The 21529-nt window shown below is 40.2% G+C and overlaps 1 protein-coding gene across 17 annotated transcripts in view; it reads left to right on the top strand.

Moving 5' to 3' along the window:
• The window catches only part of shank3a (SH3 and multiple ankyrin repeat domains 3a), a 272857-nt gene that overhangs the window by 228037 nt on the left and 23291 nt on the right, over positions 1 to 21529 (top strand). For all 17 annotated transcript variants that reach the window (XR_013282775.1, XM_077515775.1, XM_077515776.1 and 14 more), the window contains 4 exons: positions 6377 to 6452; positions 10095 to 10177; positions 11789 to 11913; positions 21091 to 21226. Coding sequence is in view for 16 of the 17 variants with exons in the window: in XM_077515775.1 (XP_077371901.1) it covers positions 6377 to 6452; positions 10095 to 10177; positions 11789 to 11913; positions 21091 to 21226 (420 nt within the window). In the remaining variant the exon portion in view is untranslated. The remainder of the gene's footprint in view (positions 1 to 6376; positions 6453 to 10094; positions 10178 to 11788; positions 11914 to 21090; positions 21227 to 21529) is intronic.

Below are 21529 nucleotides of genomic sequence, written 5' to 3'. Positions count from 1 at the left end.
AAACTTGAGGCTTATAACCGTGAGCCACTGTACACAAACAGTTTGCAATCTGTTTCACATTTGAACAGCATTAAAATAAAAATATTAAGGCTTAATGTGCCGTTCATATAACATTCTTCCATGCTCAAGGTGTGAATCCTAAAAAAAAAAAAAAAAAAAAAAAAAAAAAAAAAAAAAAAAAAAAATCTGAAAAAAATCGATTCTGCCGATTATTGAATCGATTCGAGAATCGCGCGATGTAGTATCGCGATATATCGCCGAATCGATTTTTTTTAACACCCCTACTCACAACCAAAGGTATCAAATCCAGGTCCACTCAACCACCACCTGTGGTGGCAACCCAACACATTATTTATACATACCTAGAAAATGTCTTCAACAAACCCAATTATTGAGGTTTGATTCTCAGTTCTACGCCTTTAGAAGTGGCTACTCCACCTCTGAGTAGTCTTGCAATCTTCTCTGTACAGTACTACTCGATTTGTTTATTTTATAGATATCGAGAGAGAGAGAAAAACACAACCTTTTGGGGAATATCTGGGAGTAAATCACTTTTCATCATCTGTGACACCTATTGTTTACAAACATTCTGAAAAAAAGTATAGCATAGCAATACGTAAACAGTAAGTGTGGTCCACGCCGAGGTCATCCGAGCCACGGACTCTGCGATTGTGACATCTCCTTTTCCAGGAAGGACCCAACCTGAACCAACAAGCTATTTTGTCATTTAGCTGTCAGGACTGTTTGACAGGAAGCTTCTCTTTTCTCTCAACTAGATGTGTCTCACTGCTCGACAACAACTCGCCTCCTCCCCTCAGTCTTTACCCTGAAAACTGTGACTGAAACTGATGTGTACTTTTGAGGATTTGTGCTGACTTTTCTCCACTTGCTGTCCCTTCCCTCACCCTCTCCTATTGTCAGCATGCTAAATTTATCTGGAATGAGGCAGGACGTTTAGTTCAAAGAATCTTCTTGTCAACGATTAGAGCAGCAGGGTTAGATGAACAAATCATTTTCACAGGGCTTTGTTTTTAGGGAGTTGGATGCCAGACCAATTTTTAATGTCTTAACTGAATTTTAACATGTGACCGACCTCACACATGATGAGGAAAAAATTAACGTGTGTTCTGACAGCTCTAATCGATATCTTCACCGACAATCGCAAGCCTCCCCCACAAACCAGGGGTCTCATTTATAAAACTGTGCGTGAAAACCTGCGCAGAAAAGTACGTACAAACGAAACTCAAAAGTCATGTACGCAGAAATAAAATTGAGATGATAAAACTATGCGTAGACACACATGCACATCTGCACGCAAGTTCCCTTTACAAATGCCATGCAATCCCAACCGGTGTGCACAGCAGATTCCACACCGTTGCCCACCCCAAGTCCGCCTATTTCACCCCATAGTTGGCAACGGAAATCAACCAATCTGCGTATTTATAAGCAGCACGTCTTTGTGAACACCAAATCAAAACAATTTGGACGGTCAATGAAAGGCAAGAAAGAAGTCTAACTTCACCATGACGTACCGGTACATAGAATTTTTGTGTGAATAGTATAAAAAATATATATATATATATACTTAAAAAAAAGATGTAAATTGAAATCCTCATTGGAGAGGTCTAGTCACGGACGGCTGTGATTGTTTGTGAGCATTACCAATAAAAGCAAGCAGGATGACTTGTGATTTCTTGTATTTATTTATTTGTATGACAAAACCTTATCTCCATAGCAAAGATGCTTGTACCAGACTATTTTTCTAGCTAATGTTTATCCTTATTGTGTTGTGTCAAATTACAATAGGCACATATTGTTGCATATGTAAGCGTGCACTATGTGTCCCTCCCTTAGTTGTCATTAATGTGATTTGTTGTATGAGGCTTTTTCAAGATAGGTAGTCAATGAGACAAGACGGGCGTTCAAAGGGGTACATTCACTAAGAATGCGCTGCGTCTGGTAATAGCGCGAAATATTGCACCACAACTGCACCCGCAGTCTGCGCCCAGTTACCCACCTATTCACTAAGGATATTGCTCTAATCATATACCGGCGCAAACACGCCCACAAAACTGACAGCTTGGAGCAAATTTGCACCTGATTTACCACAAATGGCAATGGATTTGCGCCAAGAACATGGTTGTTATATTAACAGTTGCGAGAAAGATGACATGATCAGAAAGCGAGGTTGGACCGAGAGTAAGTGTTTAGAGCGCCATTAAGCTGTACAGAGCAGAGAGAACGACAACGACGTCATTCATTCATAAAGTGCAAATTATTGGTGCGATCGTTTTTTAGAAATATATTTTCAGAAGTTGGTGTGGCCGTACAGTATGCATCTGGCACGTAAAAATGATCGTAAAATGCCTCTCTCTCTCTCTCTCTCTCTCTCTCTCTCTCTCTCTCTCTCTCTCTCTCTCTCTCTCTCTCTCTCTCTCTCTCTCTCTCTCTCTCTCTCTCTCTCGCTCTCCTCTCTGCGTGAACAGCCAGAGAGCGACGTTGCACCGTGCCATGCACTGCTGTCATGATCCCAGGATGGAGGTTGCGGCAGGTTAATACATGCTTTCCAAAAACGTTATTTGCGTCATGCAAACGCCATGTAGCTATTTGCGATGCCGTTAGTGAATTAGACGCTGCATATCAATGAGTCTCATTTGCATTGGGGTGGGCATATTTTGCGTCAAATGTATGCAAATTACCTAATTTTCATACGCACAAATAACACTGGCGCACCGTGGCGCAATCTAGTTGGCCGTGCGCTTAGTGACGGATTTCCCCATCTGCGCGTGTTTCGTGAATTAGGCGATTCCGAATTGCTCCATGTTTAACGGTTAGCGCTGTGCAAAGGCGACGCAAACCTTTAGTGAATAGGCCCCAAAATGTTCATTAGCATGCTTTCTGCCCGGCTGAGTTCTTGTGACATCGGAGCAAGTCTGGAGCAAAATAAACAAATGTGACCCAACATCCAGGATATATGGTGTTTGAGGAATAGAAATGCACCACAAAGCTATGTCTCTGTTTTCCCATTTATCCAGAATGTGCGGATTGCGTACGGCAGGTCCAGACTTGACGTGGTGGCGCGTAAAGTTTCACGTTCAGTTTGTTTTCTATAAATACCACCTTTGGCGCAGAAATGTTCATATGTAGAGTTTTGGCCTCATTTTGAAGCTTTATAAATGAGGCCCCAGATGTCTGTCATAGTACCAAGACTTACGTACAAGGCAGCACTGTGACACACACTGCCAGAAAATATTAAGAAGAAGAAATAGAAGACACTAGGCTGTTTGCTTATCTGAATGAAATAGAAGATGCTAGGCTATCAATTAGCTTATCTGGAAACTATGTCTGTTCCACTCCACGTTGCAATTAGGAGTCCGTACTTCCGCCCCAGTTAGTGCTCACTACATACATAAGGATTTTCAATCGGAAATGTCTAACAGGTTTTGCGGTTTTTGCTCCTGACTAATCTATGTAGATTAGGTAACAAATAACACACCCCATAACACAGAATAATTACTCAGGATAATCGCTTTAGAAACGTAAAAATAAATAAATAATAATCGTGCCACGCTGGCTTTGATCTGAAGGGAAGGACAATTCTCAAAGTTGGCCTGATTGAATTTAGACCGATTGTTGGTATGGTTTACCTCCTTTACGGATGCACATCGTAAATATTGGACAATTTTGACTGTTTCCATGCTGATTGGGAATTAAAAAATGTGGATATTAGAGGTATCCAATAATTGCATCTTTCCTGACTTTAATCGCACAGAAAGGAAGATGCTCACTTTCGCCCTGATTATCGGTGTATGTGTACCATGCCTAAGGGTTTGACATTATAAATGTTGAACAGGTTTAACATTTGTGATTGTTGGCTGCGACAGTTTTTTGAGCCAATTAGGGAGGCAAAATCCCTCTCAACACACCACACACCACAAGATAACTCCAAAGGATCTGGTATAGACATCAGATAATCGGGACTTTCCTGACTTTGGTCAAATTGGAGGCAAAGTTCTCAACTTGGGTCTGATTATCACAATGTTTGTCCCCCTGCTTGAGGCCCCAATTCACCTAGTTTAGGAGGTTAACATTCCCGGCATGAGCGGGGAAAATCAGATGAGTCAGGATGTAGAAGGAAAGATTTACAAAGTCAATGAGGCTTACTCGATAAGTGTGTCTGCCTGCGTGCGTGCGTGCGTGCGTGCGTGCGTGCGAGTATGCGTGTGCATGTGTATGCATGTTTGTCAGCAGCTCTTATCTATCAGCAGCAAGACAGTGGAGGTTAATTCCCTTTTCGGCAGGGTTGAGAGAGTGGCTGTGTGCATGTGTGCCGCCTGTGCCCTTCAGACAAGGACAGCAAAGATGTTTGTGTGTCCAAGAGAGGATCCGTCATAAGAGTCGTCCTCCACCAGAACGCTTGCACAACCACCCCTGAGCGTCTCGCCGTGACTCTTGTGCTAAACAGGCTACGTGGGGGTGTTGTCATCTTATTTGATGAAACAACACCAACGATAGCCTTCTTCTTTTCCAAACACAAACGTTTGACTGTTTGTGTAATATTTGACAGGCCTCTTGTTAAACAACTTTTCGCCTTTGTCTGCCATGGCTGTTTGTTATTTATGCATCATTACATCCTTCTGTTGACTTCCTTATCTTCAACCTTAGATGTGATATTACCACTTTCCTTCCTCACCACCTACTTTCCCTTTCTATCTTCCTTCATTTCCCTCTTCCTTCCTTCCTGCCTTCCTTATTTCATTCAGACAATATTTTATTGCCCTTCCATGCTAAGCTGAAAACTACATTTCTGCCCTTCTTCCTTTCTTTCTGATGCCTCCTGCCTTCTTCTTTTCTTTCATGTCAACTTTCTTTTCTTCTTCCTCCCTCCACTCAGACCCATTTTTTATTCATGCATCCTTCCTTCTGTGGCTTAAACTGCTTTTCTGCTTGACTTACTTTGACCTTACACATGATTTTACCACTTTCCACCTACTTTCCTTTCTATCTTCCTTCATTTCCCACTTTCTTCCCACAGAAAACTGATGTACCCTTCTATTAGTTGCTTAAATTAAATTTTTGCCTTCCATCTTTTCTGATCTCTCTCCTGCGTTCTTCTTTTCCTTCATAGCAGCCGTCTTTCCTGTCTTCCTTCCTTCCCTACACCCACTTTCTATTCATACTGCACTACCTCTTTCCTTCAACCTGATTTATCTTCTTTCCTTCATGTCCCCCTTCCTTCCATCAGACCCTATTTTGCAACTTTTCTTCCTTTGCTTAGAACTGCTTCGCTGCCTTGCTTTTTTTTTTTGCTACCTCTCCAATACTACATTAAAATCTACTTTCTTGGTTCTTATTTAAATTATTTGCCATTATTTACAGTGCCTGTAAAAGTAGATATTAATTTCAAAAGTGCATATACTGTACATATTTTTATCCCACCCTGTGTATTGTAGAGCATCATGTGAGCATGAAGTCTTTATAATATAAAGTCTCAAACGTCAAGTAGACGTTAAAGAGGTTGATAAGTGTAAGCCTACACCGTATTCTCTGAGGGGCAAAACAGGAAATAGAAGTGACAGCCGACACAAGAGTAAATATTCGACACTATACGATGACCGGGAGGTGATGGATGATGTGTCAGACTTGAGCGTGAAATGGAGAATTTGGTGGCGTGGGCAGTTTACATTTTTTTTTTCTCTCTCTCTCACACACGCACACACAACATGATAAATTCATTCATCAGCATGTTAAGCTGACAGTCCTTCACTGTCAATCACTCACACACATGCACACACACCCACAGAATGAGGTAACATGGACCAAACGGCATCTGCCATAACAAAACTGCTCACTGCCTCTTTTGTCTTTTTTCCCCCTCATTCTCTGTCAGTATTGCACTCTATTGGTTCATTATGATAGCTCCACTGTTATCAAACTCTTACACCAAGAGCCACCATAAAAAAAATAAAAAAATAAAAAAGGCTTCATGGCCATCATTAACCAACCTTAAAATTTACTAGAGTAGGAGAAATCGTAGTAGGTTAAAAAAAAAAAAAAACTTAAAAAATACATCATAATAATAATAATAATAATAATAATAATAATAATTAATCATAAAAAAAATTCATTGACACTAGAGTTTTTAACATGTCATACAATTAGTGTAAAAAGATGGACCAACTGTATTGGTGGTGCTGCAGACTTGTCACGTTCTTCTTGTTGGGTCTCCTCCTTTATTTGAACTTCACAAGCAATCTAAAGATAAAACAAAAGACGTGCCAGAGGTTGGTTCACCCTTTGATGCTTACTGAACCACATTCTGTGGTGTCCATTCATTTAGATGAAAATTGTCAGATTGCGTTGTTTTGTTTTGCAGAGACACGAGAGGACCGCACCAAACGACTGTTCAGACACTACACTGTGGGATCCTATGACAACTTCACCTCATACAGGTTTGTCCTTGCTCACTTGGGATAAAATGTAGGTAGTTTATTTGTAGTCATGCCCAAAATGTCCCAGAAAAGTCTGTCAAGTCTCCTTGGAGTGTGCCACTGGACAGCAGAATCTGTGGAATTGGCCGCCACCTAAAGACAACAAGCTGCCACTGCACTGATGAAATACAGCAATGAAATATTTTGGGATTTTTTTCAGTGCACCACAGTGGATCCGACTCAAAAAATTATCTTAGTGTATTGAAGGGTAGAATTGATTTACTTTGATTTATTAACCAAAGTTGTTAATCAAATTGCCGTCCTTTAAAGTTTTAAAAAGAAACGGAAAAAAAATGAGTTGGTTTTTCTGTAAAAAAAAACAACAACAAAAAAAACATTAGGAGTAGACATATTATTGTAATGTTGTTAATGTCTGTTAACACAACTCAGAAAATCCAAATACTATGGTTGTAATTTAACGCATTTAATTGCAGAACATAAACAATGATAAAATTAATAAGGATCCTACATATTATTTATTTATTTATTTATTTATTTATTTTGTCTCTAGTTTCCTTGTGCTTGTTTTTGTTTTTTGCAAACGTGTATGGGGTTCCATACATTAGTTTTCTAGTGATTGGGTTGTGGGGCTTGGTAGACCCTGGCCTGGTTGCCAGCCAGTTGCAGGCCATACTGTATATAGACAAACAAGCATTCATGGTCACAGTTCCACCTGTAGACTGGTCGCCGGAAATGTTTTAGAACACCTGTCATAAAAACAAGATGAGACCATTCACAAAATTGCTTTAATGCGGACACATTCTGTTTCAGTGAGCTCTTGGCGTGTTACCATTTTAAATTTCTTTAGGAAAAGTGGCTCAGAAAATGGATAGATGGATGGATGGATGGATGGATGGATGGTTCTTTAAAGGAAAAAATAATACTTAGTCAAATTAAAAATAGCTTTTGCAACTGGAGCAAAAAAAAACAATGTTATTAATACAAAAGTATCCATCCATCCATTTTCTTGACCGCTTATTCCTCACAAGGGTCGCGGGGGCTGCTGGCGCCTATCTCAGCTGGCTCTGGGCAGTAGGCAGGGGACACCCTGGACTGGTTGCCAACCAATCGCAGGGCACACAGAGACGAACAACCATCCACACTCACACGCACACCTAGGGACAATTCGGAGCGCCCAATTAACCTGCCATGCATGTCTTTGGAATGTGGGAGGAGACCGGAGTACCCGGAGAAGACCCACGCGGGCACGGGGAGAACATGCAAACTCCACCCAGGAAGGTCCGAGCCTGGACTCGAACCGGAGACTAATACAAAAGTAACAAACGTAAATTAATTTACAGCTAAATTGATTCTTAATTATTATAATTATAAAAAGAAACTACCAATGAAATTTGGTACAAATATGTGTACGTTTTTATGGGGGGGAACAATGGAATTAATAAAGGAAGTCTGAGAAGTGCTATTAGTTTAAAAAATAGATATATTGTTCACAAAGAAAAACACTCATGAGTAGTAAGTTCACTACCTTAAAGATGCATTGTGCAGTTCAAAAAGGTAGTACTAAAGCTTTTCTACATCATGCATGCTCCACTAATGCCCAGATGTCAACAAAGAGCCCGGACTTTTTAGGAAAGACTGCACCTATCAGCTTGTATCTTCCCTTCAGTGTGGGAACATGCCACATTTTCTTGAGGGTGGGAGTAGCACCATGCACAAGCTTTACACAGAGGCTGCAGTTATGCTAGGCCAGAGGAGGCAGTTGTGAGTAAAAAAGTGACCAGTAGCTACTTGTCTTGATTAGAACTCATTCACTGCCAGCCTAGTTAAATGAAACGGAATCTTTGACGTCCATAGCCGTCAATGGCAGTGAATGAGTTGCCTCCTGGGCGAGCTGATGCCTATCCCATCACATTTTGCATGAGAGGCATGGGAACACCGTGGGCTGGGCGCCAGTTAATCTCTGGGTACATTTCCATTTAGAGTGTTCAATTTACCAAACATGCCTGTTTTGGGATGTGGTACGAAGTCTCGTGAGGACAAGTGCAATAGAAAATGGATGTAGGGTTAAGACGTTGTACCAAATTATGTCATATGCCTCTGAGAAATGACGGCCGTTTTGTGCCAAACACCTCAAATTTAAGCGAAAAAAGTTTCATTGTAATTTATAGTGTTGGCGTATAAAGACAAAGTCATCCAAATACTCGTGAGCATAACGCGCTATGAATTTGTCCAAGCTGTCACCGCTCAAGCTGACATTAATACAGAAATGTATTTTTGCATTCATTTGCTTTTAGTTTGGAGGCAAACGCCGTATATAACAAATTCAATGGCAGTTTTAATATGACTTTGCACATGGCGGGTATTGTTTCCTTTCTCAGCCTTTCTATGAAATGTCAGCTTTTCATTCATTTCTTTCCTGTTATTCGAGTTTCTAAATGTCATTTATGTCGCCGGAGCGCTGGCTTTTATGAAATTTACCCTCGGCATGCGCTGTACACTTGACAGTCAACAACTATACGTGTCCAATATGTCAACGTGGGCCATTGCCCACATGCAGAAAAGTCTGAAACTGAAATGAGGAATAAAGGATTCACATCTTAAAAGATAGATATTATTATTAGTATTATTATTTATATGCGTGATAGTTTTACGAGTTGGACAATAAGTAATCTTGACATTTCAACAGATCTCTTTTTTTTTAAGATTAAAATAAACTCTAAACTGCACAGGCAGCAAGTGGAGGAAGGCCTGAAACAGAGTTCTGTGTTCCCTCTTGCATGTCCCAGTTTACTCAACTCAAGTCCATCTGATTTAGATAGCATTTTAAAACAATCATGGCTGCATTCTCACAATTGCGAGAGTTTGGTATGACTTAATACAGAGCACCTTTGGCCTCCCTCTTGCAGAAAGGTTTGTTTCCGATCAGACGCTTGCACCAGCACGAGCTCTGTGTTCTCTTGGTAAGTCTTGAGTGACAAATGGTGTGTTGCTAAGCTAACGGCAGAGCGAGCGCATTGGCAAATGATTTGTTTCGCACGCTGCTACTAAAACATTTGCTTTGATGTTGGAGTGGCCGCAAAATTATAGAGCCAAGTTGTGTCTGTTGAAGTGTACCGAAGTTAACTTTTCATGTGATTTTATTTTTGTGACGTTTTACTTCTCCCTACAACTACTACTTCTACATTTACATTAAAAAAAAAAAAAATGTCCTGCTATACTTTCTATGTCCTATCTTGTCACAAAAAAATGGTACCGGAACAGTTAGTAGCATCTGGCTCACCTGTTTTCTGGGTTTGGTCACGAGCCTGTAGGCACTTAAATGCAAATTTCAGTCAACAGTAGGGTGGCGCATAGCATTTGTAGATGGCTAAAAACAATAATATGCATTATCAGAATGCCGTGTTGCAAAGAAAATTTTGGACTTGCACTTTAAGTCTGCGTTCCTCCATCAAATGTCAACAACTGGAATGAGACAGTCATGAATTTCTTGTCATTAGCGTCACATCTGAGCCTCTTGCGTCTGTCACTTAAATGGTGGAGCACTCTTAAGATGCTGCTGAGCCGCACTTCAGTCGCAGGATCATTTTGCCAGTGTGTGTACAGAGTTCCACAGTCATACTTAATCATCTGTTCTCTCCCCAGTGATTACATCATAGAAGAGAAGAATGCCGTCTTACAGAAGAAAGAAAACGAGGGCTTTGGTTTTGTCCTTCGTGGAGCAAAAGGTCAGCATTATTACTATTGTAGTGGATTATAGAGTTGTTTACTGAACAGGCAATTGTGTGGCACGGTGGTAATGTGTTTAACAAAACTGTCTCACAGCTCTGCGGTTGGGGGTTTGAATCCACACTCTGGCCTGTGTGGTTTGCGTTTTGGGAGAAATCCCACGCAAGCATGGGATGAACATGCAAACTCCACACAGGAGAGTCTTGAACCCAGAACCTTTCGACTGTGAGACAGACGAACTAACCACTAGGGTACTGTGCTGTGGATGAATGCACCGTATCATATGAGTCAGTAGCAGCTTTGGTCAACACGTTTGTGGACTCAGATGTGTGTGCGTGCGTGTGTGAGAGCCGCCAGCTCGCTGTCCCATCTGCTGCTCACACATGGCACTCACATTTTGCAAACATCTCTCCTCTCTCGTCTTTTCTTTCCTCCTCCCTCTCTCCTTCTCTCCTCTTCATCTTACATGACAACCTCTCCATCTATTATTCTCGCCCCCTATTCCACAAGTATGGCTATTGTACGCACTTCCTTCGCCATGAATGTGTTTTACTCATTGTACGCACGTGCCCCCCCCCAAAAAAAAATTAAAAAAAAATCGATGAGTGTGGGGGGAGGGGGGAGGGTGTGACAGGCAGTTACCATGGCAACCTCGCTAAGGCACCTTGGTGGGCGACTACTTTTACTTCTCTATCACTCCCTACCAGTGGAGCTTTCTTTTACTGTCCAATGCAATATACACACGCACGCACACACAGTAGTGACACAATCCACTTAAAAAAAATTAAAAAAAAATAAAAAAGTGTTTACGTTTTTTAACATGACATTGTATGCAGTTGTGTTTCTCAACAAATATGCAGGATCACAAGAAACAAAACTGCATGGTGGACTCGTGGTCATTGTACTATTTTAATCCCGGCCCAGGCCCCCTGTGTGCGGTCCCGCTTGAGGACTGCAGCTTCCTCTCGCACTCCTAAACAAGCATGTTCCATTTATTGAAGACTCGTCAGAGCGAAATGAGTCAGAAGTGGCACAGATACCGTAGAATTTGAGATACGAGGCAATAATGGTTTAAACAGGTGAAACTCTGACACTTGACTCTTTCATTGATTAAAAGTTTCATTTTCATGAATTCAACATTGGGAAGTGTTCAGAAATCGCACTTTGAAAAGGTCCCAATCAAATTAGTCGCTAATTACCTCAAAATATTGAAAAACAATCGCTCATTATTACTTTGCCATTGTTGTAGATATCCACGTGGAGAATCCCCAACATTCAGGTATCACTATAAAGTTGATGATTCCCTTTTGCTAATTTTGTGCTCATTTTATAATTCTACGTCATTATGAGCCATGATTAGGCCGAGAATCCGCAGGATTTTCTATACAAAATCCCCATGAACTCCAGCATAGTAACTGTTGCTATGCTGGAGTTCATGGCCTCAAAATACTGGCCTCTGACTGGTTTACTGTATGCCGTTCAGTCAAGTAGTGCAATTGGCAATATTGGTAACAATGTCATGAGTAGCGTAGTGCAATGGTAGATAACATTGGAAAGCTGCAAGTATTCTCTTTTTTGATGATGTCGAACCACTAAATCCTGTTGTGTAGCTGAGACGCCCATCGAAGAGTTCACGCCGACCCCAGCGTTCCCCGCTCTGCAATATCTGGAGTCAGTGGATGTGGAGGGTGTGGCCTGGAGGGCCGGACTGAGAACGGGAGACTTTCTCATCGAGGTAAAACACACAAATGTCCTCATCTTTTACACCTTAAATGACAAGCAACTCATTGTGTCATACCCTCTCGAAGTGAGCCGTAACCTATCGAATCAAATTGTACGTTGTTATTCCCACTTAACCAAACCCATTTGTTCTACTTTATAATCTATTCAGAGCTTAAATATATGCCTGTAAGTAGGGGTGTTAGAAAAAAATCGATTCGGCAATATATCGCGATACTACAGCACGCAATTCTCGAATCGATTCAATAGGCAGCCGAATCGATTTTTTAACATCCATTTTTGATTAAAAAAATTTAAAAAAATCAACAAAACATCTAACGTTCACATCTTAAGCATGGAAGAATGTTATATTAATAGAACATTAAGTCTTAATATTTTATTTCAATGCTTTTCTAACATGAAAAAGGTTACAACCTGTTTGTTAAATACAGTGGCTCACAGTTATAACACTGAAGTTTGAGATCAATAAATAATACATTTTCATACAAATCTTACAGTGTACATGTACAAGTTTACTGAATGGTATTTTCTAAATTGAGTAAAAAAAAATCGTAACAATCGACTTGTAAATTCACATCGGGATTAATCGGTATCGAATCGAATCGTGACCTATGAATCGTGATACGAATCGAATCGTCAGGTACTAGGCAATTCACACCCCTACCTGTAAGTATTGTTATACTTGTTTGTTTTGTTTTGTTTTTTGCTACAATAGCAGTATGATAATGTTTCTAAGTAGTGTTGTTCCGATACCGTTTTTTGGCTCCCGATACCGATAACCAGCTTTGCAGTATCGGCCGATACCATACCGATACTTAAGGTTTTTTTTCCTCAACATGAAAAAGCTGTCCTGCCATTGGTTCAGAGCATTTAAGGGCCAATAGGATATCTTAGACCGGCATACAGTGAACATGTCACATATCAGTGAATGTCGTGCACCAGCAAGACACAAGATGCTGCATCCAAAATTATATATTAGCGTTGGAATTAATGGTATCGGCATGTTACTTGTGAGTAGTCACCGATACCACTGTTTTAATGCAGTATTGGCGCCTCTGCCGATACCAGTATCGGTATCGGAACAACACGATTTATAAGTACTGCAAAATTGATGCTACCCTTGTTAACCCTTCTTTTTTTTTTTTTTTTTTTTTTTATAAAGAGCTCAGAATTGTTCATTCGGTAGTCTTACCGATTCAACGTCTTGTCATCATTGCTCTTTTTTTTTTTTTTTTTTTTGTGTGTATGTGTGCGTGCGTTTGCGTGCGTGCGTGCGTTTGCGTGCGTGCGCGTGCGTGCGTGTGCGTGCGTGCAAATACGTATAAATTTATACTCATTCATTCACCTAAAACCTTATAAATATCCCATTACCCTTCGCCTTAACCAGGTGCTTCAGAATCTTGCCAGAGTCGTGAGGTTTAAATGGTCAGGAGACCAGAGAAAAGGTCAGAAAAAAAAAGAAATAAAGAGAAAAGAAAGGTAAATCAAAGTGAAATCCAGCACCGACCAAACACTTCCTGCCTTCCCCATGATTACAAAATCAAAGTCTTACGCCAACCCCGGAAGCCTCTAAATTCCAGCAAATTTAGCGAGATCTCAAGAGCCCAGAGGAAAAACTAAAGAGAGGAAGGAGGGAAGGATCGATAAGGCAGAGTGAGATCCATAGAAGCCAGTACATCCAATCCATCAAAGTGAAGTCCAGCACCAACAAGACCCCTCCTGCGTGGTTACAAAACCAGAGTCTTATGCCAACCCCAGAAACCTCATACTTCTAATAAATTAAGATCTCAAGTGACCAGAGGAAAAACTAAAGAGAGGAAGGAGGGAAGGATAGATAAAGCAAAGTGAGAACCACAGACACCAGCACCAACTGATTCAAGGGGCTGTGGGAGGGAGAGGGTACTTCTGTTGAGTTTCAGTAGATGCTGGTGCGATGGATCTGGCATGCATAAGGACCACCACCAAAGAAAGAAGCCGTCAACCGCGGTCCAGCAAAGCGAGCACTCCCCCCCCCCCCCGGAATCCCCAGGCCGCGGCAGCACCAAGGCCACCCCCAAGCCACCCGAGCGGACACCGGTCGGCGAGCCGACCCAGACACCCGGAACACCCCCGCCCCAGCCCCGGCCCACACCCCCGAGCCCAAGGCCGCAGAACGAGGCCCAGCGGGCCCCCACAGCGCCCCACCGGTCCCCAGCCCCCATCCCCCCACGACCCCCCCGCACCCCACCCAAACCCGCCATCCACCACGACCCAGGCCCCACCAACCCCGACCCCCAAACCCCCGAACACACCCCGACCCCCAGCACCCAACCCCCCACCCACCCATACCTCCACCCCCCCCCCCAACAAGCCGCCCCCCCCCCCCCCCCGACGGCCGCCACCCCCCCCCGCGAACCCGGCCCCCCGCGAGTACCCCCCACCCCCCCCCGGAAACCGGCACCGGGCAGCAGCGCAGAGAGGGAAGATGTGCCCACCCCACCTCCAGCCGCGCGAGATTTGCACAGCGGCGGGAGGGGGGAAGCAGAGGAGGAAGCACCAGGGGAGAAGGCGGAACACCAGAACACCGAGCCCGGTGGGGAGAGGCCCCGGTCGTCACGCCAGAGTACTCGTGACACCTAGTGAACCACCCCCGCCCGACCACAGGGGACGGCGTCAAGAAAATTGACTAATTAGCATGCAGTAACACCAAGTGTTGATGCTTAGTGCCCACTAGAAATAGATCTTAAGGAGTTATTGAGTATAGTGTCGTATAGTGTGGTATGCTCGAGCCCACTAGCAGCAACTAGGTTCCTGACTATATAAAAATAAAAACAATCAGATACAAAATACCAAATACAGAAGCAGCGAAAACAGAAGTTGTAACGATGTGGTGGCTCTCGTTAACAGGCAGAATCTTGGCAGGATTAAGTTGCCAAATTGAGATTAAAATATTCTATGTACATAGACCATATTTGTTTAAATCTTGATACTTGATTTTTATTTAAGGCAGAGATTTTTTCCATTGAGATATAGTTTATTAGTAAGTTTAACCAGTGGTCGATATTTAGAGATTGTTTATTTTTCCAATTGACAAGGATTATTTTTTTAGCAATAGTAAGGGCTATAAATATAGATTGGGATTGTTTACATGGTAGCTCAGTTATTGTTAAGTCACCTAGTAAACACAATCTTGGAGATAAAGGAAGCCTACAGTTTAATATATCAGCGAGCTTTTCCAAGATTTTAGTCCAGAAATGCAGCACTGGAGTACATGACCATAAAGCATGAAGGTAAGTATCGGCAGTGTTTTGTGAGCACTGGAGACAAATGTCGGAGTCAGAGAGTCCCATTTTTTTCATCATATATTGTGTAATATATGTTCTATGAAGTATCTTATATTGGATAAGTTGCAAATTTGTCTGTTTGGTCATTTTAAATACATTTTCACAGATTTGGGTCCAAAAGTCTGGTTCCGGAACTATAGACAAGTCTTTTTCCCATTTTAAAGTCGGTAAATACGTTTTATTTGTGTATAAAAATAACTTATATATTTTTGATATTTTCTTTATTGTTGTTGGAGAAAGCTTTATAATATCTTTAGCTAAGACAGGCAGTTGGAGCGTATCCTGAAGTGTTGGGATTTGTTTCTTAACCATATTTTTAACTTGCAGATAATGTAAGAAATTTCCCTTTTTTATTTCATATTTCTGGACCAAGTTTGTATACGATATAAACTTATTATCTGAGAAAAGATGATGAAGGTGTGTAATTCCTTTCTGCTCCCATAGGCTTAAATGGAACGACTGATTATTAAGTTGAAAGTCGGGGTTATGCCAAATGGGAGAGAGCCCACAGGGCGCCAATTGGGAGTTTGTAATTTCTAATGCCTTCCACCAGGCAGTCAGGGTGGCGGCTATCATTGGGTTTTTAAAACAATTATGTCGTCTTATTGATTTTGTAATAAAGAGTAAATCTGACAGTCTAAGATTATTACAATCCTTCTGCTCCAATTCCAACCAACAGTTAGTATCTCTGTTGGGTTGTGTCCATAGCACAAGATATTGTAGTTGATTAGCTAAATAATAGTACATAAAGTTTGGTGCCTCTAAACCAGGGGTGTCAAACATAAGGCCCGCGGGCCGGATCAGGCCCGCAAAGGGGTTTAATCCGGCCCGCAAGATGATTTTGTAAAGTTAAAAAAAAATAAAATCAAATAAATTTGGAAGTCCTGGATGTCATTATTTTACACACAATTTAAAGTTATGGTTTGTTTATTATTATTATTATTATTATTATTATTTTGTTTTTTTAATCATAGACCGACAAACGTGTTAAATACGACACAAATTCAATTACTGGTAACACAAATCGATATAACAAGGATTAGTGTCCTTATAACGTCATTAACTGCGCCAGGCAATGCATTCTGGGAACAACGTGTATGTAAAACAGGTCAATTTAACACGTCCAGAACTCAGTGTTGCCGCTTTACATTTGCATTTGTATTATTTCTTGGAAAAATATGATAACAGTCGAGATCCGTAATTTTGGGCTGGCACACAAATAGGGAAATCTGCGTATAATTGACGGCAATCGTTTTTAAGTTATATACCGTTATTTTTACCGATGCGGCCCACTTGGTAATATATTTTCCTCCACGCGGCCCCTGAGCTAACGTGAGTTTGACAGCCCTGCTCTAAACCTTTAGATTTACTTTCCTGAAGAGTAGATAGACTAATTTTGGCTTTTTTTTTATTCCAATAGAATTTTATGATAGCAGAGTCCAGCGATTGGAACCAGTTAGACGTAGGTTTAAATGGAATCATTGAAAATAAATAATTAATCTTTGGTAAAACTTTCATTTTTATAGTAGCTATCCGTCCTATTAAAGAAATCGGAAGATTATTCCAGCGCTCCAGGTCACTACGGATACTATCCAATAATGGTGAAAAATTTAAAGAAGTTAATTCAGTTAACTTAGGTGAAATTTTAACACCTAAGTATTTTAAATTACCTGTAGGAAAGGAGTAGTGTGGATCCTGACTTGTAGGATTCCATGAATTTTCTGTAATAGGTAATAATGTTGATTTTGTCCAGTTAATAGAGTAATCTGATAAGTGAGAGAATTTAGTTATTAATTTAAATGCTTCCCCTAGCGAGATAGCAGGTTCTTCTAAATAGAGTAATATATCATCGGCATATAGATTAATTTTATGTTCTATTGTCCCGGAGTGGATTCCTTGGATCCGTCTATCCTGACGTATAGCTAATGCAAGCGGCTCAATAAATATAGCAAATAATAAAAGAGACATTGAGCACCCTTGTCTTGTTCCCCTTTGTAGAGTAAAACTCTGTGATGTAATCCCATTAGTAGTAACTGTAGCTTTAAGAGAATCATATAATATTGAGACCCATTGAATGAATGACTCCCCGAAGCCGAATTTATTTAAGACAGCAAAGAGGAAGGACCAGTTAACTTTATCGAATGCTTTTTCTGCATCCAGCGAAATAACAACTGCCTTTTTATCATACCGCTGTGACATACTAATCAAGTTAAAGAGTCTCCTAATATTATTAGTAGAATGACGACCTTTAATAAAACCTGTTTGATCACTATGAATAATTGTCGAGATTACCGTCTCTAATCGAGATGCCAAGGCCTTAGCGATAATTTTAATATCGGTATTAATTAGTGATATCGGTCGGTAACTTGACGGGAGGGTAGGGTCTTTTTCTGGCTTTAATAAAAGTTTAATTGCTGCTATATTCATATCTTGACGTATATCACCTTTACTTTTAATTTCAGTTACTACTCTTAGAAATAATGGAGCAAACATTAACCAGAAATGTTTAAAAAATATAGCCGGGTAGCCGTCTGGACCAGGTGCTCTGCCATTAGGCATACTGTCTAAAGCACGATACAACTCATCTATAGTAAGCGGGGTATCGAGAATATCTTTATGTTCAATAGATAACTGAGGTATATTTAAGCTGTTTAGGAATTCCTCAATATATTCAGGGTTAGGTCTATTAATTTCTGTGTATAGATTTCGATAATAGTTATAAAAAATATGGTTAATTTCTTCTGGTGATTGTGTGCATTCACCATTTATATCTTTAATAGCCGTTATAAGAGATTTTTCCCGATTCCGTTGAAGTTGATTTGCCAGGAATTTACCTGATTTATTATTATGTTCAAAATTATTATATCTCAACTGTTGTATTGTAAACTCTGTCTTTTTAGATAACATGTTATCTAACTGTATTTTTATATTCTGTAGTTCTATCCATATTTGATTATTTGGGTTTAATACATATTCATCCGTTAGTTGTTTAATTTTATCTTCCAGGTATTTTTCTAATTTTTGATCCTGTTTCTTTTTATAAGTTGAATATGATATAATTTTCCCTCTAATTACCGCTTTCCCTGCTTCCCAGAGAAGAGATGGAGATATATTTGGAGAGTCATTTATTTCCAAAAAATCTGCCCACTCCCTTCTAATAATTTTATCAAACTCTACGTCTTTCAGTAATGAGATGTTAAAACGCCATATCGGGGGAAGTTTAAAGGTAGAGTCAATTTGTAGAGTGAGGGAGACTGGTGCATGATCACTTATAATTATAGAATGTATTTTTATAGCAGTTTTATCAACAATAGAATTATTTGTAAGGAAAAAATCAATTCTTGAGAATGATCGGTGCACAGCAGAGAAGAAAGTAAATTCCTTCTTAGTTGGGTTTTGAAGTCTCCAGCCATCGCTGAGGCCAAAATCCTCCATATATTCATCTATTACTTTAGCGGATCGTAATCGCCTTGTATATATCGTATTATTAGAACGATCTATTAACGGGTTCAAGACCGTGTTAAAATCACCTCCAATAATAATAGTAGAATTTGTTGCTAAATCGAGTAACCGAGAGAAAAATTCATGGAAAAAATCAGGGTCATCATTATTTGGGGCATATAAATTACCAATTGTATATACTTTATTAAATATAGTTACCTGGATAATAATATATCGGCCCTCTAAATCTGTTACTATATTATTTAGAGAAAAGAATAAATTCTTATGTATAAGTATAGACACCTCTTTGTCTACTATTATAGGAGGCAGAGTAAACTTGACTAAAATTTTTATCTATAAATAATTTTTCTTCTGATTTTTGTAAGTGGGTTTCTTGTAGGAGACAAATATCTGCCTTAAATTTTGAGAGATGGTCTAAAATTTTTATTCTTTTTGCCTGGGAGCGAGCGCCACACACATTCCAGGAGACCAGAACTAATTTCTGCATACAAGCAATATAGACTCAGTCTTATGTATACATCTATATAAGCTGCTTATTAATATTAACATATTGTAGGATAGCAAAAGAGTAATTAGGCAATTTATATAATTTATATAAAGAGAGAGATAGCAAGTAGATAAGTATAATAGTGAAGAAACGTGGGGGGAAGTGAGTGTGAAGGAAATCTGTGGGGGATTCAACATAACAATACACCAGTAAATGGTGACCTAAGCGAGATTATTATTATTATTATTAATTTATTTTTTTTAAGAATATATTTTTATATCATTATTATTATTATTATTATTACTATATAGCCTATGCATAATATAAATTCATATTCTATTTCGTAACCCATTATCCATACATATACATATACATACATATACATATACATATATATACATATATACACATATACATACACATACATATACATATACATACGTCAAATAATCACACAATGCTCGGCTCTACCAATTGTCAGTTAGAACAGCCAAGGGGTCGAGGTTGGGTTTCGGAATAGCTGGCCGTCGATATATAATTTATCAACGACCATCGAAGTCCGTTTACCCTCCTGTCTATTTTGTTTCATTATAGGAAACAGTACTTTTCGCCGCTCGTTTATCTCTCTTGGGAATTGATCATTCATCCCGAAAGATGTCCCTTTGAGCTCCCGTCCTTTACTTTTTACCAATTCTTTATGTTTAAAATGTTCGAACTTAGCAATAATAGGACGGGGCTTATTGCCCTTACGAGCTCCGAGCCGGTGTACACGGTGAAAAGAGATATTATTTACCGTCTCCTGTGGGATCTTTAGCGATGATATCATGAATTTTTTTATCTCACTCTCTGGATTATCTGGAGAATTTTCGGATATACCTGAGAATATTAGATTTTCCCGCATACTACGGGATTGAACATCTAAGACCGTTTCCTTTAGCATTTTATTTTCCTTTTTAATCGTCTCCAACTCGGCTGTGACAGCGACGAGAGAGGAGCGTAGCTCGGAGTTATCGCATTGGAGATCGCTTACCTGTTGGCTAACGAATTCCAAACTTGCCTTTAATTCTTTGACGTCCTCGCGGATAAGACAGAGGACGTCAAGTTTTTTATTTATGGAATCCAGCATACTCACCGATACGTCGGCGGTTGCTAAATCGTCCGTGTCTGTTGACGAGTCATTTTTCCTTTTTTTTTTCGAAGGATTATCCCGACTAGCCACCAGATCATCCATCGCGCAACTATAAAAATATTCGTCAATAAAACGTTCGAGGTCGTCCACACTGGATAATATTTCCGATCTTTCTTAGAAAAGAAAAAAATCGAATTTATCTAATCATTAAATTCGGGTTTAATTAGAAATATAAAGCTAATTCTATTTTAGCAGCAGAGCGCCGCCATGTTAGATTTTCCCAGTCTCGCTACCGGTCACGCGATAGTCACAGCATCTCGCGATGGGAAATGTAGTTCCTATCGGGGGAAGTGAGTGTGAAGGAAATCGCATTCAACCCTTCAATGCCTTGTTAACCCTTCTATAGTGTGTCACGTTTAAGATAGTGAACTTTTATGTGGTTTGGTTAAAAACAAAATGTGTAATTATTTGTTTTATGTTTATTTTTAGCGTAAATTTCAACTTGGGGTGTCATTAAATATTTTGAAGCAAACACACCTGTCCTCTTTTTTGAATAACTGTTCACTGTTGTCTAGCGAGAGCAGCAGTGTAGAAATTACCTGTTTCTTCTCAGCACTCACTTTCTTAGGACGCATGGTTAGAAAAAAAAAAAGCGCACTTATAATTCACTTTTCTTTTTCACCGAAGCAACAGCTTGTCACTCAAAAGACTCATAAGCTGCGGCATAAGTAAGTCAAGATTACGATTTTGTGCACGTGTGGCGCCCATTAGGTGAACGGCGTGAATGTGGTGAAGGTCGGCCACAAGCAGGTGGTGTCGTTGATCCGGCAAGGAGGCAACCGGCTGCTGATGAAGGTGGTGTCCGTCACGCGTAAGCCGGAGTCGGAGGAAGTTGTCCGCAAGAAAGGTAAACACTACCGTGCATGTCCATGAGTATGAGCATGTGGGTGGGACATCTGCCTCACAGTCCTGAGGTTGTGGGTTTGAATCTTGGTCTAAATTTTAATAGGTGTGAATTTAAGTGAGAATGCTCGTTTGTCAAAATGTGCCCTGTGATTGAATGGTGACTAGTTCAGTTTGTTAATCCTGCATCTCAACCAAAGTCAGCAGACAACCAAAATTCAAACATTCTTGTCAAGCTCTACAATGAGCTGGCAACCAGCCCATTGTCAACACCGCCTTTTACCCTAATCACATGACCCAAAAACAT

This window comes from Festucalex cinctus, chromosome 3 (genome assembly GCF_051991245.1).
Source record: "Festucalex cinctus isolate MCC-2025b chromosome 3, RoL_Fcin_1.0, whole genome shotgun sequence".
NCBI lineage: Eukaryota > Metazoa > Chordata > Actinopteri > Syngnathiformes > Syngnathidae > Festucalex > Festucalex cinctus.
Note: the sequence above shows the minus strand (reverse complement) of the source record. Positions and strands in the feature narration are given on the sequence as shown.